The sequence below is a fragment of the Sprattus sprattus genome (genome assembly GCF_963457725.1).
Source record: "Sprattus sprattus genome assembly, chromosome: 2".
NCBI lineage: Eukaryota > Metazoa > Chordata > Actinopteri > Clupeiformes > Clupeidae > Sprattus > Sprattus sprattus.
The window spans coordinates 15,280,170-15,306,441 of NC_137921.1; the positions used below are offsets into that span (position 1 = coordinate 15,280,170).

At 44.7% G+C, this 26,272-nt stretch overlaps 1 protein-coding gene across 1 annotated transcript in view; it reads right to left on the reverse strand.

The window, feature by feature from the left end:
* Nucleotides 1-9,301: 9,301 nt before the first annotated feature.
* dnmt3aa (DNA (cytosine-5-)-methyltransferase 3 alpha a) overlaps nt 9,302-26,272 on the reverse strand; it is a 60,234-nt gene continuing 43,263 nt past the window's right edge. The window contains 19 exon segments of the mRNA XM_080832166.1: nt 9,302-9,901; nt 10,390-10,508; nt 12,166-12,235; nt 12,687-12,772; nt 14,199-14,347; nt 14,543-14,633; nt 15,014-15,159; nt 15,658-15,742; nt 16,037-16,220; nt 16,554-16,666; nt 17,021-17,100; nt 17,687-17,731; nt 17,917-18,063; nt 18,232-18,360; nt 18,363-18,378; nt 18,380-18,397; nt 20,052-20,159; nt 22,924-23,082; nt 23,470-23,721. Coding sequence (XP_080688292.1) covers nt 9,760-9,901; nt 10,390-10,508; nt 12,166-12,235; nt 12,687-12,772; nt 14,199-14,347; nt 14,543-14,633; nt 15,014-15,159; nt 15,658-15,742; nt 16,037-16,220; nt 16,554-16,666; nt 17,021-17,100; nt 17,687-17,731; nt 17,917-18,063; nt 18,232-18,360; nt 18,363-18,378; nt 18,380-18,397; nt 20,052-20,159; nt 22,924-23,082; nt 23,470-23,721 — 2,139 coding nt within the window. The 3' untranslated portion in view covers nt 9,302-9,759.

Here is a 26,272-nt window from a genome sequence, read left to right on the forward strand (position 1 = left end):
AATGATGACTTACACTTAAATTAATATTTTTTCTCATTCTTTTCTCATTGTTTACCACAATGCATGATTCATCATGACTCTATGACCCCCTGGCCCAAACAGACAATCAGAAGCCTTCATTTGCTGCCGTTTGACCTCCGGCCAGCCAATGGTCATCCAGGAAGCCACAGAGTATTCCCACGCATGGGTCGAAAGGAATACGATGAAGTCACAGTGACCAAAACCTCCACCGTGTGGTTCTAAATCAAGCATCAGCCACAGATAGATCCAGTGTAAGAGGGAACTGAACATTAACTCTAACCCGAATCCAAACCCAGTCATTATGACTACAGAGGCTCACACAGGCCAAAAAGGTCTTTCCTCACAACCAGAGTTTTTGCTGTGTCAGCGAAAGCTGTAATAAAATGAAAGTGGAGGTCCTCACACGTGTCACATTTGTACACATCAGATGTGATGCTGGATGTGCTGACTTAGCAGAAATCATAAAACAAGCTTCCAAGGGCTCAACTGTTTCAAACGGTTCCTGAAGGCAAGGCTGCCCAAGCTAATGTTTAAAAATGTAAACAACAGGCTCCAAGATGAAAAAGGTAGAAAGGGAAAAGAGAGAAAGGGAGAGACGGACGAAGGGGGGGGGAAGAGCTTAGAGTTTAGCTAAGGGAGGAAACGCTTTTTCACTTTTTCAACCCAACCTAATTTTGTCCACTCACTCACATTCAGTTTCCAACCAAAAATGGATGACACAGACTCACTATTATTAATGGAATGGGGCTTAACCACAACAGATCACAGGAACACTCACACTCACACTCACACACACACACACACACACACACACACACACACACACACACACACACACACAGACAGACACACACACACACACACACACACACACACACACACACAGACAGACACACACACACACACACACACACACATACACACACAGACTAAGCCATGTTTCCACACCAGATATGTATGGGATAAAATAACTATTTTCCATTCAGTCTGATCCAAACCTGTGGCCTGGAACGATATCACACAGAAAACACACACACGAAACAGGGGCGCATAAACACACACAAACGGAAGCAGTAAAGCTGGTCATAGCATCCAAAAGACACTCTTTCCAACCCCACCCACAAATACATTCAACATATTTTGTGTATGTGTGTGTGAGTGTGTGTCTGTTTTGCCTGTCTGTGTGTGTGTGTGTGTGTGTGTGTGTGCGTCCTATCCTAGCAATGTCTTAAAAGACAACACACAATTCAGGAATTCTCACTTCCCCAAGAGCAGCTGTTAAAGCTCAAAAGCACCAGCAGCTGAGGCACAAGCAGGAGCGATTGTTATGATCTGTTTTCATATCGGCCTCTCAAAATAAATGACTAAATCTAGCAAGATAAAGTGACAGGCTATGGAAAGACAGCAAACATCATGGCAGGAGAGAACATAAGAATATGAAAGACACTGCATATACAGACAGAGAGATATTGGGTTTAGGCTGCAGTGCATTAATTAATAGGTTTATGGCAATGACAAATTCTGGGCCTACATACTTCAGGCATAGCTGCCTGACTCACACCCACCTTGGGCAGAGATTGACACACATACACACACACACACACACACACACACACACACACACACACACACACACACACACACACACAGAGATGCCCACAAATACAGATATGCACATGCACATAATGCAAAATAAAGAGGTATGGCCACACACACACACACACACACAACTCCATATTTTCTACTTCATGAGCATTCACTTTTCTAAATATAAACCTATTTAGGAACAGCGTGCTTAATGCTTCACTGGGCATGTATGCAAGTGGGTCAACTGTGTTACATTATGTTTCAGTAATAAACTGAAAACACACAATTATCACCTCCCCCACATACATGCAGTAATACCAATCCACATATACACTGCACAGGCGCACAAACACACACACACACACACACACACACACACACACTGCTGCATGTTAAATACATAGCTACACACTCCAACATGGGCACTGCTAAACATTCAGACACACAAATAGTCATGCACACACACGCATACACACACACACAAACAGACCGACGCCTAGGGCGTATGAATGGTCTGAAGAGGGTGAGGAACATGCACAGTGATGTCACCAAGACTACACATGAACATTTGGTGCATGTATGCGCGCCCGCGCGCTGACGTGTCTGGGTCTGCCCATGCATCCTGCAAATGTATGGAGACCACAGGAAGCAGCTGTCGGCCCTTCCTCGGCTAACAACCCGGCCCACAGTGACAGCTCCTCGGGGGAAGATGAGTCAGCTGCTCCCTGGCTGTCATCTAAGGGCAGTGCCCTTCTTCTCGCCTGATAGCACACCACTAAGAAGGGCAGACACGGCTGGCGGCCGTCGAAGTTCAGTGCTGGGCGTCCCCAGGAGTCGGGGGTCCCTACCTGATTCGCTCTCTTTCGCTTCAGAGGTGAAAATGACCTCGTTTCTCCGACTCGTGCACATAGCAATAAGCTCTGGGCTCGCCCCGCATGGCTGCACGATTACACTCATAAGGCACGTGAACCGATAACAGAGCAGAGAGACTAGGAGTAACTCTCAGTTGTATGTGGTACCCCAGAAACTGATGATGATGTATCTGCGGAAAGATACCGCGCAACTTCCAGTGAGAGGGCCACCGTCGCATCATCCTAAGCTTGGCGCTTTCCAAATCTCTCCAACACAAACTACACATTGATCTATGCAAGACACACACCGCACACAAGTGAGTCCACGTCCAAGAGTTTACTAACTCATCGATCGTTTGTTTCTTTAATTGTATCTTACAGGTTCGTATCGTCTGGCAAATCAAGGCTAAAACAGATACAAATGCTCAATCAACCCCGGGTTTGATTTAAGACGATCTGAGTTGACCAGCAACATGACTAACATACTCCAAACATGTCAACCCTCCTCCATAAACTCGGCCCAGATGGAATACCGTTAGCACCAGAGCACTTACATACAGTGCTTGAATACTGCACACACGCAATCACACGATTCTGCATTCTGCCATTTCGGGTGGGATTTCGCTAGCTTGATCACTGGACGGCCCACGGATTCTTTAAACGTGTACGGAATGCGTATTAAAGATGTTATGTTGTTACTAACGTTTGTTGTCAATCTAAATTGTCTATAAACATATTTCGTCCATCAAAACTGCAAGGGAGGAACACGAAGTCTCCGAGCTGTCACCACTGTTCTTCATACAATGAAAATAAAATTATTAAAAATATTATTTAAAAGACGACAAATATATCTCAGAATTACTCTTCGTTCTAGTAACATTGAATGAGTCAGTCTACATACCTTTTAGGAATTATATCCAAATGATTTTTTCTGCCACGTTAAACACCACCCTATCCTCTGCGCGAGGCAATGACAGCTGCCAAAGCGCAAGTTGCAGATGCTATGTGCGGCCGAGCCGTGGATACATGCGCGCCTTAGACAGATAGAGCGACAGAGAAACCATCCAATGTGTGGGGAAAGATAACTGGTTAGATACACTGCCAACCAATCGCCGGTCGCTGCTAAAAGGCGGGTCATGGTAATATTGAATCCCGAAGGAGCCAAGATGGAAATGGCCGCCCCCGGTCGAAGGAGGGGAGGAGCGGATGAACGCCACACTGAAATCTCAAGGGTCATTATTTATTTCGAATACACTATTCCTGCGGTCATTTATGGCAATGAGTCTGACTTCTATGATCTTTGATTTTTTTTTAAATTACTGATGGAATGGTGCAGAACTGTATCCCCTGGCATAATTCAATTAAACATTCTACCTCAATTTTTTTTTCTGGGCTGCACTGATATGACAGCCTCAAATGCTCTCATTGGAGCAACTTTTCCTAGATGTCCCATTTCCTAACTAAAGTCATGGTGGTAAACCAAATGACAATTGTATAACATCCTTATGGCTCAATCCATTCTCCTGTCCCTCTTTTTTATCATTATGTCCATCACCAGAGGCAGACATCACTTCTGAACAGCAGGCCTCACAGTGCTTCATCTCTGTTGGCGATGCACCATAACTCCCCCATGTGGCGTGGGCTTGATTTAAGGTGAGGAGTACTTAGCATGGCCCTTATGCCAGGACACCAACCCACCCCTCCTCAAACCAAACCTATGGTTGCCCACAGTCCACCTATGTGCAGACAGACAACATTCACATTTATGCAGCTTTCAATGTACCACACCGGCACTTATGTCGCCTGTATTGGCAAAGGCCAGATATTAGTTTATCTTCAGCTCTGCCAAAACAGCCAGAGGGAAGCTAGCCCGGTATCACCAAAGGCAAGTTGACTTAGTGAATAGGGTCTGGCCACGCTCCACTGGGGATTCTGTCCAGTTATTGCACCCTAATGGACAAAGACTTTGGGTTCATGTTGAGACCATTGCACCAGCTTTCAACTTATCAGCATTGACCAATATAAGATTGTTTTTCCTCCTACTTTGCCACTAGCAATGCAAACTGATATAGTAGCCTTTTCCTAAATCCCTTTGGCAGTAAGGAAACAATGTCTTTGCCATCGATGAATAAATCAACACATTTGTCTTGCTCTGGTTTCAATTCTTCGATGCTACCTAGCCCTACTGCTACTGTTTGTTTCGCCTTATCCAGCTCTAGCCCTGCTGCCATTGTTGTAACTAAATTTCAAACAAACGCTTCACTTAAACGCCATTGCACTTAACCACCCCCACTGATCACTGATGGGTCCACTTTTCAGGATGGCTAAGATTATAATCCCAGCTAAAACTGAGCTGGGAGCAATAAGCAGACCAATTCAGGCTAGAGGAAAGGCAAATGTGGAAAAATGATGCTGTGAATCTATTCAAGAATGGGGGGAAGGAAATGGACAATTGAGAGCCAATACATTCCTATAGGTTCAACAAGCAATAAATCATAGCAAAATTAAAACCAAAATAAGGGCTTTCTTTCAAATTTGAAAGGCAGGTTTAGATTTAGATTTAAATGAACCAAACTCTTTGAGTAAACGTGTGTATAGACTGGGCACGTAGATTCAGACAGCCAAGAAAGACAAAGATTAAATTGAGTAGATTTTTTTTTTTGCACAAAAACATTACATTTAATTCAAGTGTTTTCCAGCACAAGTACATAAGAAAGGAGTCCTTCTGTTGCTCTTGGCTGCCCTGCAAGCTGACAGGAAGCTAATGCCACGGAGGGGCGGGACTCTGACTGCTACACTTCCTGTTACGCACCGACCTCACAAAGGAGTATAAATCACAGAGAGCTATGTTACTGAAAACACATCGGACTACAGCCACAGTGAGACATTGAGAGAGGAGGAGGAGGAGAGGGGGAGAAATGAAGAAGGGGGGGGGGGGGGCTGGGTACAAGGGATTGGAAAGGGGGAGGGAGGGGCGGCCAGGTTTATTAGCATAATGGTGATGATGATGACTTCACTAACCCAAACAGAATAGCGATGCTGAGAGAAACTCCTGAGCTGTTTTCCAACCTTCAACCTGACAATGTTTTGGATTGCTGATGCTGCAGCAGTTGGTTTGGTTTTCAATCAAATTCAACCATTTCACACTCAGGGAAGACCTGGAATTAGGTTTGCATGGGTGGAAGTGCACGATAAACCTGGCCAATAGGGGGCAGAGGGAAGGAAGGAGAGAGTGGAAGAGGGGGGACAAGAACAAGGTGAAGAGAGAGGAGAGGAGAGGAGAGGAGAAGTGAGAGTGAGACAGAGAGAGAGAGAGAGAGAGAGAGAGAGAGAGAGAGAGAGAGAGAGAAAGAAAGGTGGGGTGAAGAGGGGGTGGGATGAACATGGCTGTGCTCAATAAATATCAATGCAACAATTATAATAGTTATCTTAAAAAAACAACAACAAAACAAAACCCCATTATAGTTGGATATAAACTAAAGCCAGCATACAAAACATGTTTTACGGCAAGGAATGTTGGGACCTGTAGTTTTTCTGGTGGGGATGAAGCGAGTATGGAACAGTGCACATTACTGCCAGGATGATGTCTAACGTCCAGCATAAATATATAAGGTTCCCACAGATAGGCACAGACTACAGCATTGTCTAGGCTAAAACATGAATCTGTCCATTTTTATTCTTTTTTGTATGCTTTTTCTTTACATTTTTATCAAATACAAAGTTAAAATGCTTTTTTAATATATTCATAAAAGAGTAAAACAATAGTGCTTTTTTTCCATTACTACGACAACTTAAAAACAGTCATTTGTCAAGACGATTTTTTAATTCCTAACAATATAATTTTCTTACTCTTTCAGATAAAATTGTTTAGCACCTTTTTGAATTCAGCCCCTACCCTTCTTTAAAGCTGTCAGGTTATTGGTTAGATCTTTCGTGTTCAACACCTGTCTGTCAATCACGTTATCCACACAGTTCATAAATACAAAGTGGGCGTGATCCCCTCACCTTCCCCAATAACAACTACTCTGTAGCTTATTAACAAAGACACTCCTCCCCCTCTACCTGCCCAGCCAACAGTTTCACTAACATGATTATACTGTACTGTATATCAGCCAAAAATCACATTTGTACAACTCAAAAGGTCCTTTAAGAAGATCGCTAGCACACAAAAAATATTGAAACAACATGATTAAAAAAACAGCAAAGAGGCAAACATATCTATGTACAATTACTCAGTATTTAATTAATGTCCTTCTTTGTAAATGCGCTGATGCGTGGGTGTCAATTTGCTTCAGCACTGAAATAGAGTGTAAAGTGTGTGTGAGTGTGTGTGTGTGTGTGTGGGTGTTTATGTGTGGGTGCCCAGGATAGTTATGCTGAATGATATTGAACTGAGTGACATCCCAAGTACTGTATATTCTGAGTTGAACCAGATGATATATAACAGAGGAAAGGGGTGGGGTGGGACTTTGGAGGTTTGGGGGTCACTGGATACAGTGCAGAGGCTTATGCTCATACAGCGGGATGGGACGGGGCACAGACGGCTAACTAGACTGGAGCACTTGGGTGGCACGCATCTGTCCCCAAAAATCCAGCAGTGATTCCACATAAGACGGTCTACATAGTGTCAGCCTGGTTGGAAGGCCTGTGGATAGACTGGAAAGCACCCATGAGCCATGACTAAAAAGCCTTGAGGAAAAGAGCAGGGAATTCTGGGAGCACCAGGTAACCCAACAATATTGATGGCACCATGGAGAGGGTCACCTTCCCAGAATCCCTGGCAGCGGAAGGACTGGTCTTAGACAGACTGGCCCATACTGTTTCTGCACCTGACATAGGAAATTGTTTCTATACAGTACAGTTGTCTAAAATTCTAGGTGAGTATGTATTTCTGTGTGTGTGTTTGTGTTTGTGTGTGTGTGTGTGTGTGTGTGTGTGTGTGTGTGTGTGTGTGTGTGTGTGTGTGTGTTTGAGTCTATATTAAGGTAGAGAAGAGTAGTAAGGAGGTGGTGCTTATGGGGTCTGAGACAGTTTTTAAACCAGCAGAACAAAATCAAAAAATAAAAATGAAATTAACAGCACCTATCCCACATGCCTGTTTCTAAACCACACAGTGCACATAAATACACACACACACACACACTCACAAACGCGCGCATGGGCACACACACACACACACAAACACACACACACACACACACACACATAAGCACCAGTTACAAGTACAGTAAAGACTCCAGTATCTGAGAGGTTTACAGTAAAAAGGACAGAACCATTGCTTGGTTTTCTTTTTCAGTAGAAATTATGCCAGCTGGTGAGAGGGTTCAGATCTGCTTGGGATCTGTTTAGGTAATGTATTTTTTTCCCCTCTTTCTTTCTCTGTAGTATTTTTGGGACTGAGGGAGGAGATGCTGTGGGTTTGTGCTGCTGCCCCCTGCAGTTCGGAGGGAAGACCTAAAGCAACCCACAGCACTTGTGACATGACAGACAGAGAGAGAGAGAGAGAGCGAGAGAGAGAGAGAGAGAGAGAGAGAGAGAGAGAGAGAATGAGAGAGAGAGAGAGAGAGAAGCTCTTGAGAGTTCCTGATTGTGGAGATAGAGGGGGTGCCACGTGTGGGGTGGGGTGGGGGGGCCTGCTCTCCTGGTTGCACCATTAAAAACTGAAACAGCAAAACTCAGAGCTCGCACACTGACTGGCCTCTGAGTATCAAACAGTGTATGGGTGGGTTTTCCTTTTCACTATTGCATTTGACACACATGTCACTCGGCAGAAGACAAAAGTGACAAACCCACAAGGCATGTGTGTGTGTGTGTGTGTGTGTTGTGAGTGGGCGTGCTGGTATGTATGAATATGTCGCATATGTGTGTGTGTGTGTGTGTGTGTGTATGTATGTTGTGAGTGGGGGTGTATGTAGGTTCTGAGTGTGTGTGCTGGTATGTGTGTATATGTCTACGTTAATGTGTGTGTCTGTGTGTGTGGATGTGTAGGTTGTGAGTGGGTTTGCTGGTATGTGTGTATATGTCTACGCTTATGTGTGTGTGTGTGTGTGTGTGTGTGTAAATTGACCTGTGTTTCTTAGTAGTAAGGCCTCATGAGTGAGTGTGTGGTTCACTGACAGAGACAGAGGGCAGGGCATAAGGGAGCTGACAGAGAGTGTGAAAGAGAGAGAGAGAGAGAGCAAGAGATAGAGAGAAAGAAAGAGCGCAAGGGGGAGAGTGAGATGGAGGGAGAGAGAGAAAGAGAGAGGGGAGGGGAGGGGAGCACCATTGTTTTGGTCACCAGTCAAGTGGTTCTGTAGCCAGCAGTAGTAGTGAGTGCGTACCTCGGTTAAGTGTGTTTGACCTGTAAACAGTGTTGTGTGTGTCAGCGGACAGGCGACAAGGTGTGTGTGTTCAGACACAAGGGTTCCCTTCACCACAACAAAACACAGAGATGGAGAGAGCTGCCTGCACTTGAACAGAGATGGGTTCTTATGGTTACCACAGTTTGGTGATGTAAAGTGTGTGTATGCATGTGTGTGTGTGCGCGTGTGTGTGTCTGTGTGTGTGTGTTTATGTGTGTGTGTGCGATCACACGTGTGGGTGCATGTGTGTCCGCATGTGTGTGTGTATGTCTGCCTGTGTGTGTGTGTGTGTGTGTGTGTGAGCTTATGTATGGAGGGTGGGAAAAAAGGAATGTAATCCTCCCTCCAATATGTCCTTCAGTTTGTGCTCCAAATTGTCCAAGATGTTTCTATACCCAAAACACACACACACACACACACACACACACACACACACACACACACACACACACACACACACACACACACACACACTCACACTCACACTCACACACACACACATACACACACACACACACACACACACACACACACAGATTCACAGTACACCTGTCTCTCAAGCATATCTCTCTGTGTCCGTGATGTTGAGTGGGAAGCCTTGTTTTTTGTACAGCTCAGACATGCAAACCGGTTTACACCAAAACAAAATCATCAAGACCATGAAAAACAAACCAAAACGTACATTAAGAGAAGTAAATACAACAGGAAAAAAAAGATGACAACATCTGCATTGTTTTTTTTTTTTTTTTTTTTTTAAAGACACTTAAAAACATTGTTTTTTGATTGGTTAAAGTTGTCCTTAGATAGCACCTCTGCAGAGATGAGAGACGTGGGAGGAGATGGATCTACGAGATCTCGCACCGAGGGGCGGAAGTCACTGCCAGGTTGTGATTAGAAGAGGGCGGAGCCAGCCCTTGAGAAGGGGTCAAGGGTCAAGATAGAGGGTTGGGCGTTGCCTAGACACAAGCGTAGTAGTCCTTCAGTGGGGCGAACAGGTGCCTGATGACGGGGACACTCCAGGACCTTCCCAGAAGCCTTTGCCTGGCCAGCCGACTCATGTTGGACACGTCTGTGTAGTGCACGGGGAAGCCAAACACCCTGGAGACCACGAGAGCACAGCGGAAGAGCATGAGGTATGCCTACAGAAACATTTACACACACTACACACTCTCTCACGTGCACACAAACACACACACACACACACACACACACTGACAGGATCACAACATTTATACATTGGAAGGACAAATTGTCACCCAGAAGGACACAACCCAACCATTATCCCATTATCATTAACCCAATTATTACACATGCTTGTGCCCAGCCCCACAAATACACACACACCCACACACACACACACACACACACACACACACACACACACACACACACACACACACACACACACACGCACACACACACACACACACACACACACACACGCACACACACTCACAAACCTTATTGCATCACTATGGAAACAAACTAACAAACCCATCACCAAATCCCAAAACGACCCTCTTCTGAGACATACCCCCCGCCCCCCCTTTCGTGCCCCCCTTCCCCCACCCCTGCCACCATATTACCGTTCCATCTCAGTACACCACAGGATGTCCTCCTTCTCGCTCATGTAGACGGGATAGTGCTGATCTTTGCCCTGCTTGATAGAATTAGACCGAGTGGTGATGGTTCTCAGTTTGTCGAACTGAAAGACAAACCCAGCTTTCAAATCAGCCACGCACCCCCTTTGGGTTGGCCCCCAACCCTTGTCCCCTATGGTAAGTCCAATCAGGAGCTCCAGTGACTCAGCGCCAGATGCTAACATAAGCCAACACAAGAGGCTAACATAGTTAAGCAAAGGTGTTTTCAGACCTGACTAAAGTTGGCCTACTTCAAAATTCTGTTTAAAAATTATATTTGAGCTCAACAACCAAAACACCCCGCTTGTAGGTGGTCCAGAAGCACTATGTTGATTGGCTGGGATTGTTTGAGGCTCCATTATGGCTCCAATATGTTCCCCATTTATAGAGCCAGGACTTTTCTTTTGGTAGAAAGACTAGACAGCTAGAAGAGATATATGCTGAATCTGACAAGTGTATGGTATTAGAATCGCAGACCTCTCACTACTAATCACGACTGTCACAGGTGAGCTTAATCAGGTGTGCAGAACAGGGTAAGGTGGAAGCCCAACACTCAAACTCTTATGGCTAGAATCTGCTAGAGGCTACTGCTCTGGTCCCCTTGAGGTAGAGTAATGTTAGCATCAGCAATTTACACTGAACTAGCCACAGGTTGGCCTAGAACTGACTGTCCACACATTACTCTGAATTCTTTGTGGTCAATGGACTCTCCATTTGATTATGTATGAGTTAATGGAATCAAAATAGTCCAGCAAATAAATAGTCCAGCAAATTAATAGGAAGATATTATATTATCCTTTGATTTCAAACAATGACTGATCTTATCCGGCATTGCCATTTTCTAAAATGTAACACTGGCCTAACCCTAATCCTGATAACTCTTCGGTTGACACACTAGAAAATCTCTCCACACTTCTATCTTCTGAGGGCTTCGACACCCCAAAGTCTGCCTGGTGAAATTCATGGAGGCCCGGACAGGCTCGTGGAATTTCATTAACATACACGTCAAAAGTGCTTCTTGTCACTGGAGGAGTCCTGAGAGGTCAAACAGAACCAACACATCCAGGCACAGGAGGCAGGAGTTTTTCTTCACTGCTAGTCAATGCAATTGCATGTATTTTGTAATAAAATGTTTATGAAAATCATAATATATGAACATGTCTAGATACATTTTTAACATACTGTGCATTCAAGACTGTAATTTTTTTTAGATAATTCATCCATTATGGAGAGGTGAGGAAAAAAATCCTGCCTCTGGTTGTATGCGGTACCATGTACAGGATAATGTCAAACACAAGGGCACCAGAGTCATAATTATAGATATGAAATATTCAGTATCATATGAAATGTGGCCACTGTAGTCACATGTTCTATGTATCTCCACATGTACTATACATCTCCACATGTACTATACATCTCCACATGTTCTGTATATCTCCACATGTTCTGTAGGCTATACCTCCATATGTTCTGCATATCTCCAGAAGGGCAACAGAACATACAGTGAGCTATATACAGAGGTTGTGTACAGAGCAATAGTTGCTTTAGTGATCTGGTCATAACTAGCATGTTTGTGCTTTTGTGGCATTCAAGCTAGTTTAGGTACCATGTGGAAACTAGTTTGTTCATCTGCCATAGTGCGAGGTGGGCAGGAAAAAAACCTATTAACTTCAGCGTAATACGCACACATACACATACACCCACACATATGCACACACATACCTTGGCTGTGCGCCCATGCTCCAGACAGTCTTGCAGATCCAATTTATCATTTACCATAGCAGTCAGTGGCCTGCAAGAGAGAGAGAGAGAGAGAGAGAGAGAGGGAGAGAAAGAGAGCGAGACAGAGAAGAGAGAGATAGATAGAGAGAGATAAAGAGAGAGAGAGAGAAGAGAGGGAGAGAGAGAGAGGGAAATGGTAAGCAGGAGGTGGAGGAGAGAGTGAAGAGATATATGTGGAGAAGGAGAGAGTGAAAAGAAGGTGAGAAAATATGAACTGAACAACGGATATAGTAGGTAAAAACAAGAGGGCTGTTTAATATAAGGTCAATGAAAGATTAAAAACGATGTTGAAGAAACGTATAATGTCAGGGATTATAATCCTGTGAAAAATATTGATGGCATTATCCTCTGGGGTATGCTTAATGGCATTGCCATCAGATATAAACACTGGCATGAATTCTTAATCCCAGGGTGATGCCAGGCATTTTTTCAGAATGATGCCAGGCTGATGCCATCCTTACCGATTCATACCAGGCAAGTTGCCCCAGAAATAGCGAGCTCGGTGGGCAGCCGACACTTCCTTGGCATCGATCATCACAGGGTTACACTGTAGACAGATACAGAGATAAACAGATTACATTTAGGCACAAAGTTAGATGCAGAGAGTCAGGAACTCGGGAAAGTAGTTTAGCGTAGGAATACGTTTATTTCAGCGCGTCTAACAAAAAACTCGAATAGTAAACTATAGAATTCTTTCAATGTTCTTACATCTCTTATAGTGTGGAATTAACATTTAAACAATGACATGAGGTATGGGGAGAGGAAGGGTGTGTCTGGGGGTCAAAGTAGGAGGTATCAACTTGAGGGGGTGTGACTGCTAGTTAACTTAGTTGAAGTTAACTCTAATTTAAGACTGTCTAAATGCTAAGAATGACTGGCTCCGAGAGATCTCATAGACAAAAGGTCAACCATCGATTCTAACAGCTCAGGCTCCCTACGTAGACATGGGCCAGCAATCGAGCTTGATGGCACTGGCTGGCTTCAGACAAAGACCAGAAATCAGCCCTCATGGCTACGGTTTCAAGACACCTAAAGGTCAGGAGCCAGGTTTGATGGCTCCGTCTGTGGACCATTGGTGTATATTCAAACTGAAAGTAGGGGCCTGTTTGGTAATACTTGGAATACATTGAATAACATTATGGAGCTCCAGTATATGGAATTCACCTAAATCCAACAATGCGCTGCTATACCAATTATGCCTGCAGTGCAAAAAACAGCCACCAGGTGGTAGTCCTGCGTGATTTTAAAATGATGATTTAGCGATAGGTCAGGCATGTAATCAAATGCCGTCAGCAGCTAATCAGATGACACTCAGTTGACTTATCATGTTCCCATTCCTAAAACAGGGTTGGTCCATTTAAACCCTTTTCAACCCATTTAAACGGCCCATTAGGAATTCCATGCTACACCCCCTCCATCTCCCAACATCTTCTTTCTCTGACGTCTGAAGTGTGTATACATCTATGATAGTGTATGGTTTGTGGACTTAAATAAGCCCTAGAACTTAAATACATACAGTCTCGTTACTGTAAATAAATACATAAGAAATGCTTTCAATACATGATTAGAGGCTTAACTCTGCCTCAGCAGCTCCATGTGTTGTTGGGTCTCTTTGCTTTTGATGTTTGCTTTGCTAACTGGCAAGCTGGTATTGATCACCCCTGCAAGTGAGCTGCATCAATGTCCACCATTTAACCCAGTAAAGATGGCAACCTACAATACCACTGCTGACTCAGTTTAATGTGGGAGGGTTCAGGCTGCTGCTCCGGGTCACATGTCTACATGGGTGAATGCCTGCTGCCTGCCATGGGGCCATTCTACCTACATAATGTGTGTTGCACAGCTCTACATTCTTTACCTTTCTGTTCTGTAGTCCTTAGATTCAAGTGCATGTCTGTCAACAGGTATACTTTAAATGTGTGTGTGTGTGTGTGTGTGAGAGAGAGAGAGGGAGAGAGAGAATGAGAGCTTACCTCCAGGAAGCGTGAGATGTCTCTCTTGTCGCTGACACCCATGGCAACCACGTTCTCAAAGAGCCAGAAGAAAGGCCTGTCATCGCCAGGCTTGGGCCGGGCCTCATGAAGCAGCCGGTAGAACTCAAAGAACAGGCGACCTGTCCCTTCTAACCCACATTAGTACATAATACAAACACATGAAACATTACGTTAACATTTACATTTACATTAACATTCACACACACACACACACACACACACACACACACACACACACACACACACACACAGCACACAGCACACAGCAAACATAGCCCTCAATACACACACCAACATTATATACATTAGAAACACGTCCTTACCGTAAAGGCCTTTCCTGGCAGGGTTGACTATGGAGAGGTCATTGCAAGGGCTCCCACCAATCACCAGGTCAAATGGACCCCACTCTTGAATCTGAGAAAGAAAATGTACACACATCCATCATTTGCACAGACACACAGAAGACAGACGTTGAAATGTATGGAGTGAGAGAGGAGGGGTGAGGAAAAGAGGGATATACAAGAAGTAAATTACAATTACTGAAGTAGGAAGACTGTGGAGTTAAAATCCAGACCACGAGAGAGGGGAAACGAAACAGTGACAGAGAGAGAGGGGAAACAAAAACAGTGACAGAGAGAGAGGGGAAACGAAACAGTGACAGAGAGAGAGGGGGAGAGAGCTAGAGAGAGAGAAAGAGAGGGAGGGATGGGGAGGTTAGAAGACAGAGGAGGGTGATGAAGAGGGATTAAGAGGGACAGAGAGGAGTGGAGGAGAGAGGAAGTGGGGTGACTTACGTGCTTGTGCAAGACGGTGCGGACGTCGCCCACGTACATGATCCTGCCCTCATGCCGGACCATGCCCACAGTGATGGAGTCCTCACACACCTCCGACGCCACGTAGCGTTCCACCTGGAGGCCCAGGTCACGCAGCACCACTAAGCCTGGGAGTGAAAAGGCAAGGGTCAAAGGTCAGTGGGGCTACCATGGGAACCAGGTGTGTTTTTTTATACAAATGTAGTAATCCCGTCCACCTAAGAGGTTTGTATGGGGCAGTAAAGCTTGAATTGTCCGCTGCTAATATGTCAGGACCTCAGCGTTCCCTATGGTCATGTTTCAAAGGATTCCATATTATAAAATGTAAGGTATGCAATGGAAGTGTAATGTGCATTAAAACCTAACTTTGGTTTATATTCTCTATCAACAAAGTGTGTGTGAGTGTTTGAGACCTCCCAAACTTGCATATTTTAAAAACAATGCCCACTAAGAAATCTTCGGAAGGTTTTGAAAGCCACATTCTTTTTACACTATGGGACACAATTCAACACGCACAATTCACACAACAGTGACTGATATTTACACATGATCCACCTGGTGGCCAAGTGCACCATGTCAAATGTGTTGAAAGCTCCGGACTTAAAATAAACCATCTGCACGTGTACCTGTGGCGATGCCGTCAAACAGAGACAGCACACGGATGGGCTTCCTCTTCTCAGCTACTATTGGAGCATAGAGTCTGGGTGCCTCCTAGTGAAGGCATCCAGAGAAAGACAGCGATAGAGAAAGACAATGAGGAAGAGAGAGAGAAAGAGAGAGAGAGAGGGAGAGAGAGAGAGGAAGTGGGAGAAACAGATAGAATCAGATAAAAGCAAATGGTTTGAATGAAGCCCAATTAAACTTAAGCAAAGGAAGGCAATACTACTGAATGTCACTGGTCCCATTTCACACATGGAGAGTTTGAGTGTTGTGTAAACAGTGAGGGGTGATGATTGACTGCATAGTCTACATATATATATATACATGGTATGGGTCTGCACTCACAAAATCCTGGTCGTGGTTGTTGGCAAAGAAGTGCTGTAGGCGGGTGGGCCAGTCGTCGCGGCGACGCAACAATCCGTACACGTTGCGGTCGCCGCACACGTAGCAGTTCCACGGGTCCTCTCTGATGGCCGCCTGTGCTGCACCTGGACCCACTAACAGATCCACACACTCCACACAGAAACACCTGCACACACACACACACACACACGTAAACCTACTGCACATGGGCATACAGAAATGAGCAAGCAGACACAGGCACAAACCTGTAGACCTTTGAGTACTGGGACGTACACACACACCAACGCACACACGTGCACATACACACACACACACACACACACACACACACACACACACACACACTGGTATCGATATACATACACAAATTGGTGAGGAAAATGTACAGCAGAGAATATATTGACTTAAGTAATTTCTGTTAATTAAGTTCGGATTGGCCAGCCGTGTGTGCATGAGATCAACCCAGGGTATGATTTTGGTTGTGCGCTGTGGCCCTGACCTGCAACAGTTGTTGTTACCACACATGAGCACCTCCCGACCTCCACAGCAGATGGTGCAGTAGGACTGGTAGCCATCGTCATCATACTGATACGCACACTCCAGAAAACAGTTCTGAGAAAGAAAGAAAGAAAGAAAGAAAGAAAGAAAGAAAGAAAGAGAATGGCCCGTGCGACCTGTCAGCCCTGCAAAATCATCATCTCTTCAATTGAAGCCCGTCCTCTCATGGTTCTTGGCCTAAACTCAATTCCCCTCTACATCCCCACACCCCTAAGACCCCTACTGACAGGTCCCCTATACCAGCTCCACGTTAGCTACACACTATCTACCTCTATAGTTACCGAAAACCCAGCCAATCTGCATTTGAAAAAGTGAAAAGAGGACCACAGTTCAGTGTTTGGAGTATAAAGTCTGAATCCAGGTCAGTATTTGAGGATAAGGACTGACTGCAGATCAGAGTTGGCTCACCTTGCAGCTCTGGCACATGGCTCCATTGAAGAGCGGGTGTTCCCGAGACACATTCAGACTCCCACAGGAGATACAGATATCTGTACACAATGGCGAGAGAGATACAGAGTGAGAGAGAGAGAGAGAGAGATATAGATAAAGAGAGCGAGAGATACAGAGAGAGAGAGAGAGAGATACAGAAAGAAAGAGATACAGAGAGAGAGAGAGAGAGAGAGAGAGAGAGAGAGAGACTAAATAACTGTCACTGAAAATACAGTCTTGAGAATAGAGCGCTACTTTGGTGCACACGTCGATTAATGTCGCCACATACATACTGTAGTAATCTGCCCAGTTTGTGTCTGAGCTTAATGCCACTCTGAGTTCACCTGCTATAGCCAACACCTGGCTCTGTTTGCTAGCCTGTCCAGCTCTACTGCAATACTGCAATAGTATACTGAAAAATGATCCCTATTGAAAATACACAGACAGGCAAACACAAACAGTTCTAACAGAACCAAGACCTACCACACACACACAACACACACACACACACACACACACACACACACACACACACACACACACACACACACACACACACACACACACACACACACACACACACACACACACACACACACACACACACACTTATGAACCCTCATGAAAAGGCTAAGATCATCTTACCTTCAATATTTCGGCACTTCTGTCTGACTTCATATATGAGCCTCTCTTTGGGGAGAAAAGACATGTCATTTGTATATATGTGTGTTTGTGCGCTACATAATGTACTGATTGAAAGTCTCAGTTTGGGATAAATGTGTGTGTATTTTGTGAAAGACGGCAATGAGTGAGCTGCTGCTGTATGTGTGTGTGTGTGTGTGTGTGTGTGTGTGTGTGAGAGAGAGAGTGTATACCCTTGGCTCCCTCATCGATGATCTCTTTGATCTTGGGCTTCTCAACGTTGCTCTTGCGTGGCTTCTTGGCAGGGGGCGGAGCATACGAGGCAGCTTCTGGCTCCGCCCACGCATCTACGTCCACCTCTGTGTATGGGTTACGCTCCGCTGTGACACACACACACCACTGAGGTTAGTAGGCAGAAGCGTGTGTGTGTGTGCGTTTGTGGTGTGTGTGTGCGTTTGTGGTGTGTGTGTGTGTGTGTGTGTGTGTGTGTGTGTGTGTGTGTGTGTGTGTGTGCGTTTGTTGTGTGTGTGTGTCCATCTAGTCCTCACCCTCTGGAGGCTCTAAGCCTTTGGCCCCTAGGGGCTGGAATCCATTGCTGGCCCCCCCCCACACCCCAACACCCAGACGACCCTGCATTTCCACATTCTTAGCCGAGTCTGAGTCATCGGTCAACACATGCTCGGGAACACCTTACCACGAACGTGTGCTGGCCACCTGTACACAAACAAAACACACACACACACACAAACACACATGTAACACTTCAAGGTTTAACGAATTATTATTATTATTATTTACGGAACACTTAAATAGCACTGTTTGAACAGACGTGCCATTGTGTGTGTGTGTGTGTTTGTGTGTATGTGAGAGAGGGTATGTGTGTGTGTGTGTGTGTTGTGACTGTGAAGTGAGAAGGGTGATGATTCCTGAGTCCCAGGGACTTGCAGGGTTTCTAAAGATGGCTGTGTGGTCAGTCAGTTATTCAGGTAGAATTAATTATAAGAGAACTCTGCACTAATGCCATTTGTCCTTGTCCCTGTCCCTGTCCCTGTCCCTGTCCCTGTCCTTGTGCTTGTGCTTGTGCTTGTTTTTTTTGCATCCCAAAAGCTACAGCAGAACTAGCTCATGCTCAGTTTTAGTTTGGCACCAGATCTTTACAATGATTTTCTGACATCTGTCCTTCTTCATGTCGTGAGATGATTAAAGGGATACATGCGCAGTAGGAGCATCATCCAATTTTAAAAACTTTGATCCACACAAGCCAACATGGTTTTCAAGAAGAAAGTGAAACACATCACACACACTGCATCAACACCCAAAAAAATCCCATCCAGTCAAGTCAAGATTCAGGGAGTATGTGCTTGTGTGTGCGTGTGTGTTCAACCTGTGTGTTTGTGTGTGTGTGAGTGTGTTAGCTTGTTCTTTCTGAGTTGGGGCTGTTCCTAAATTATCATGATCTAAGTCAGCTTGCATTACTTATTCTTGAGCAACACTGGGGGTTTCAACAACATATTTGTCAAATTTCAAGTTCAAGGACTGGAGCCAGAAGTGTAGTATCCTCCTACAACGGTTCCACCTCGTTAGGCATTAATAAGGCGTTAACATCTGTCTGGATCATTATTTTTATTAGTAAACAAGCTTTCTAATAAGCTATTTAAGAGAACAAGGTGTTTTCAACCCTGATCTGCCCCAAGAAGAGGACGTGTCAGAAGTTGTAACAAGGTTTACAGACCCATCTCAAGGCCCGAATGCCCTCTCCCAAAACCTGTGCATTAGTGTCTGTACTGGTTAACTTAAGGGGTCAGTACTGTGGGGATGGACTTTAAGGAGAGTGAAGGGTTAACTTAAGGGGTCAGTACTGTGGGGATGGACTTTAAGGAGAGTGAAGGGTTCACTTAAGGGGTCAGTACTGTGGGGATGGACTTTAAGGAGAGTGAAGGGTTAACTTAAGGGGTCAGTACTGTGGGGATGGACTTTAAGGAGAGTGAAGGGTTAACTTAAGGGGTCAGTACTGTGGGGATGGACTTTAAGGAGAGTGAAGGGTTCACTGAAGGGGTCAGTACTGTGGGGATGGACTCGAAGGTAGAGTGATACCAATTGTTTAGTGAGACTCAACAAGTGTGCGATGGTTCTACAGTGACATAACATGTTCTGTGTGTGTGTGTGTGTGTGTGTGTGTTGTGTGTGTGTGTGTTTTTAAGTGTGTGTGTGTGTGTGTGTGACTGTGTGTGTGTGACTGTGTGTGTATGTGTGTGTGTGTTTGTGACTGTGTGTGTGTGTGTGTGTGTGTGTGTGTGTGTGTGTGTGTGTGTGTGTGTGTGTGTGTGTGTGTGTGTGTGTGTTTGTGAGTGTGTGTGTGTGTGTTCACCTGTAGCACTTCGAAGATGGCTTTCCTGTACATGGGTTGCTTGTTGTAGGTGGGTTGATGGTAGGCTGTGGAGAAGGAGCCCATGGGCAGCAGCTTCTCTACACACACCTGAGAGAGAGAGAGAGAAAGAGAGGGAGAGAGAGAGAGGGAGGGAGGGAGAGAGAGAGAGAGGCAGAATATCAGGAGGAAGGTAAAGAAAAGGAGGTAGCCAGGAATAGATCGAGGGAGGGAGAGAGAAGGGAGGTGACGAGATGAGGATGAATCATGAAGAAAGTACAGGGAATAAAAGGAGAAAAAAAGGAGAGGTTGTAAGAATGGAAGAAAACCCCAGCCTCTGTCCCCAGCATGCCTTTCTGAGAATTCAATTTTCACAGCATGGCCATTTCCTCAGTATGGTTGACCACAGGCAACACAACAGACCCGTTTGGATCAATGACTATATATATATATCTATGGTTTGGATCAAGGACTGTGTATATATCTCTATGGCTTGGATCAAGGACTGTATGTATATATCTATGGTTTGGATCAAGGACTGTATATATATCTCTATGGTTTGGATCCATGACTGTGTATATATCTCTATGGTTTGGATCAATGACTGTATATATATCTCTATGGTTTGGATCAAAGACTTTATATACATATATCTCTATGGTTTGGATCAAGGACTTTATATACATATATCTCTATGGTTTGGATCAAGGACTGTGTATATATCGCTATGGTTTGGATCAAGGACTGTGTATATATCTCTATGGTTTGGATCAAGGACTGTGTATATATCTCTATGGTTTGGATCAAGGACTGTGTATATATCTCTATGGTTTGGATCAATGACTGTATATATATCTCTATGGTTTGGATCAAGGACTGTATATATATCTCTATGGTTTAGAAGATTAGTGATTCATCTGCTCTCTGATTCCTTCTTCACAAATCCTTCCACCTCATCTACTTTGGTCAAGGACAAATAATGGTTGAGAAAAACAAAAACATTCCAACCCAATGTTTTCACATTGCCAGTCCAACAGAGTGGGGAATAATGACAATAACTGCTGCCTTTTCATTGCATATTAGGACGGGTTGCTGACCCAGTATATCCGATAGTAACTGTAGTTATATTTATGTACTTCCTAGTCCTGTCTTGGCAGCATGGCACATGGAAAAGGACATGGCTACTGTGCCAATGAACCCCCCCAGGATGGGTAAGCAAATTAGACAAGTTTTCATTTCATGTAATAACCATAAGGATTCACATCAAATTGAAACAGAAGTGATGACATTATTTTCAAATTACAGTACAAGCCAACCATGTTGTGAGTAATTTTTATGGTCCCCTAATGGGTGGCTGTGTGTTAATTACAGGCTGTGATAGCCAGTAGTCTGCTGCGGACAGACTGTGAGTAACACATGGGGACACACATATGCCTGGTAGGAGGCGCAGTATGTGGTTCATGCTCAAGAGACATGCCAATGTATGCTCACGAGACATGCCAATGTATGCTCACGAGACATGCCAATGTATGCTCACGAGACATGCCAATGTATGCTCACGAGCAGTGGTTAAATTGGGCCGGGGCTGTCCGGGGCGGAGCCCCGGCACATAAGCTGCCGGGTCTGGAGTTCTGCAAAGCAGATCTGCTCAGCAGCTCCAGCCGATTTTGGCAGTCTGCCTAGTCCATTCACGAGCAATGTTGTCCTACTCATTTACAACTTTTCCATTGCTATTGCATTGCCAAATCTATGTTGTTTTAAAACACAAATCTAAATAATGGTAGGGAAAGGCTGGCCTAGACATCTGGAGCAAGTTTGAGAAGTAGGCATATCGCGCACGAAACTTGCGCAGCAGCTCCTCCTTCGCGATCAGACACACAACGTCAATCGGTCATCATCAGACATATCGAAGTAGACAGGTGAATGGCGAGGTAAGAGAAACAAAATTAAAGGGGCACGGTATTTTGAAAGAGGTCGATCATCACCAATAGGCTAATATCATTAAATATGGGCTTGCATTTTCATTAAGCAGGATTATTAACCTTAGACATGCAGGGATAGCCTGCTGTGTCAACTCGCAAGCGCTAGTTAAAAAGAACAATGCTGCTAATTCTAAATGATTTAGCAATTAGTCTATGCGATCTCCGAATCACATTTCTCATTCCTAGCTGGATGAATTTCAAACGTATTTGTATCTATGAATCAGCTCTTAATGTGACCTCATCAAACACACTCAAAATCTACAGAGTACATATTAAGCAACATATAAAAAATGCTGGAGTTGTTGGCTGCTTGCTTCACTGCTTGTGGATGGTTGCTCATCATCTGAATCTTCCTCCTGGCTATGCATTGGTCCTTAAATATACACTACTCACAAAAAGTTAGGGATATCGGGCTTTTGGGTGAGTAGTGTATTTTAGCATTGACCCTGTGAATATTTTTTTTAAATAAAAAAAATGTGATTAGAGAAAAGTAACCTACTAACAAATACTTTCCATTTCCCACCACTTGTTTGTCATGTCATCCATTCATATGGATGTGAATCAATCAATACTAATACAACTTTAACGGTGATGTGTTTTTTGTTTAATTTGGCAACTTATTTACTGCATAATCCACAAAAGATTTGTGAAATTTGCCCCTCTGGATCAGAGCCCCCCCACATAGAAAATCCCAATTTAACCCCTGCTCACGAGACATGCCAATGTATGGCCAACGAATAGGGCTGCTAGACCAATGTTTGATCATCGGCCTCAAGAAAGTGTAAACACACATACCTGTGCACACACACACACACACACACACACACACAAACACAAACAACCACACACATGCACACACACACACACACACACACACAAACACACACACTTACCACTGAGAACTTCCCGTCTCCAAACCACATGACCCAGCGGGTGCCCTCGGCTGCACGGCTGCGTCCGGCCATCCACCAGGACACGACCCTGCCGGGCCACCAGGAGAATCCCCGCAGCTTTCCCCACACCAGCTCACCGATGCCAAACCCACAGTTGTCCTGTAACACAACACAGCACAACACGTATTAATATTCACAAAGATACACACACAGAGACACACACATACAGTTTCCCCCATACCAGCTCGCCTATGCCAGACCCACAGCTGGCCTTCAACACAATACAATATAACACTTAATAATATTTACACACACACACACACAGACACACAGCTCCCACCACACCGGCTCACCAGTGCGATGATCTGAGACATTAATCTGTAGTGTAGTCTCTAAGGGTCTGTATTGTCAGTGAGGGTCTAAAATGGTCTGCACTGATGGGTCTGTACTGGTCTCAGAGGTACCTCTGATCTGCAGTGGTCTGTGGTGGTCTGTAAGGGTCTGTATTATCAGTGATGGTCTAAAGTGGTCTGTGCTCAGAGGTACCTCATACTCCGCCTCTGGGTCCGAAGGCTTGGCCATAGTCTTGGTGCCACTGGCAATAGGGGCGGGTTCTGGTGTCGTGGCAACAGTGGGGGAGGCGGGGTCTGTGTGCTGCTGCACTGGGGGTGGGTTCGGAGCTGGGGGCGTGGGTGTGGGCGGGGAAATGGGCGCCGACTCCTCCTTCTTCTGAGGCTCAGCTCCTGATAGGTCGTTCATCACGTTCATGACGGCCACCTGCTGGGCCTTCTTCTCAGCCTGCAGACGCAACAACACACGTCAGAGACGCACGCACATACAGCAACACATGTCACGACACACACACACACACACACACACACACACACACACACACACACACACACACACACACACACACAGCCACACATGTGGAAACACACTCATAATGGGATACACGCACACATACACAGCAATACACACGGCAAGGGCATACACAAACAAACGGTAACACACACACACAAACACAAACACATAAAGCAACACACTGACATACACATGCCAACACATGTTAGAGGACATCACTAGGACCTGCCAAAACAGACATCAAGGACACAAATAGATCCGCCAACGCATGCATAAGAGATCCGCACATTTCCGCATGTGACAGACTCACAGACATACAGCAGCACAAACACAAACACAAACACAAACACAAACACAAACAGCAACACAGTCACATGCCAACACACGACATCATGGACACACACACACACACTTTAACAACACTCTCATCATGGATCCAGGCACATACATCAACACATCAATATACCAGTGTCAGGGACACACTACTATATAAATACCACACACACAAAGCAACAGACATTGACACACACACAAACATACAGATTGGTTAGATACAACCACAAAATACAACACACACACACTTGTCAGGGACAGCGCCCCACAAATGTCAGGGACACACAAATATACTCACACACATCAACACAAATACACGTCACAGTGTAAATATTCGGAACACACACCAGAACAAACACTCACAGAGAGGCAACAAGCACCCTGGGTTTCTTGTTTGAACACATATTTACATATTAGGGTATGCTTGAGTAGGCATGCATATACATTCATCGCACAAGTAACACACAGACACACACATAGACATGTGCTCATACACACAAACACCCACACCCACACAGATATGTTCTCATATACACACACATACACGCGCGCATACACATACACACACACACACACACACCCACACACACAGATACGTTCTCATATATAGACACACACACACACACACACACACACACACACACAAACACACACACACACACACACACACACACACACACACACACACATCCACAAACACACACACACACTCACACGGATCTCAATCTGCTCAAATATTTGATCTACAATACATGACCCCTTGCTGTAAACAATTCATCATGGAATCTTGACCCCTCCCCATCACAGATGAGTAAATCTTGCATGTTTATATATATGTGTACATGAATTTCATCTTGATTGTGTATGTGTTTGAGAACATACGTGTGTGTGTGTGTGTGTGTGTGTGTGTGTGTGTGTGTGTGTGTGTGTGTGTGTGTGACTATGTGTTTGTGCACATGGTCTATGAGTTCAGGGAACCCTGTCTGACCTTCAGATGAACCACCTCCTGGTTCACCTCCCATTAGTCTCTCTCTTGTTCCCCTCTATATACTTCTTCTTTCCCTCAGACTCCACCCCCCCCCCCCCCCCCAATGTTTATGACCAGTTTATACAAAGATACTGAAGACACAAGAAAGCACCGAATACCACATGGCCTTAGCATTTCTTCAGGAAACATTTTTCTAGCCTAATGAAGAACAACCTGAATGAGAGCGGTCTTATCGCCACATTTTGAAATTTTTAGGTAGACATTTTTATTTTAAGTATTTACTATTTCAGCTGATACAAAGGTAATACGATTTTGTGATATGCCAGTTTGGTGATGCATGAAGTAAAGTAAAGCCGTAAGGATTTCTGCTCCTGGCCATGGGTGTTGCACAGGCAATGACTATTCTTCAGCAGCCTTCCCATAATTCCCAGCGGCATTATTCCCATGATTCCCAGCGCCAATGTATTTTCAATGATAACTGATAGCTACATTGACATTGATTAGATATATTGACAGCTTTAATCAAGTTAAGCATATTTAAAGCACCCTCAAAACCAGCCTAGTGCCCCCCCCTCGAAACCCCAGCGTGCCTCACGTCTTTCTCTAGTTCTTTAATTCATACTTTATTTATTTTTATTACTTTGAATTTTTGCCCTTCATTCCTTTCCTGTTTTAGTCTCTCATTTTTCTACTTCACCCCCCCACCCTCTTCTCTGCAGTTGGGCTCAGTCCCCCACGTCTCAGCAATCTGGAGCAGAGACACGGAAAGAGCCACACTAGCCAGAAATCTCTACACTGTCAGCAAAGCACACCGTCATACCAGCACAAGCCAGAACCTCCTTTCCAAACATGCACAGTGTGTGTGTGTGTGTGTGTGTGTGTGTGTGTGTGTGTGTGTGTGTGTGTGTGTGTGGGGGTGTGTGTGTGTGTGTGTGTGTGTGTTTGTATGTGTGTGTTTGCATATGTGTGTAGGTCAGAGAGTGCCTGTGAAAGAAAGGGAGTGCAACATGTGAGTGTTTTCGACAGGGTAGATCTGTATCAGGCATTTTGTGTGTTGGTATCTGTCATCTACTGTATGAGTGTGTCTTTCTGTGTTCATGTTTGTGCAAGGGCTTGATTATGTCTGTTTGTGTGCGAATGAATGTGTGTGTGTGTGTGTGTGTG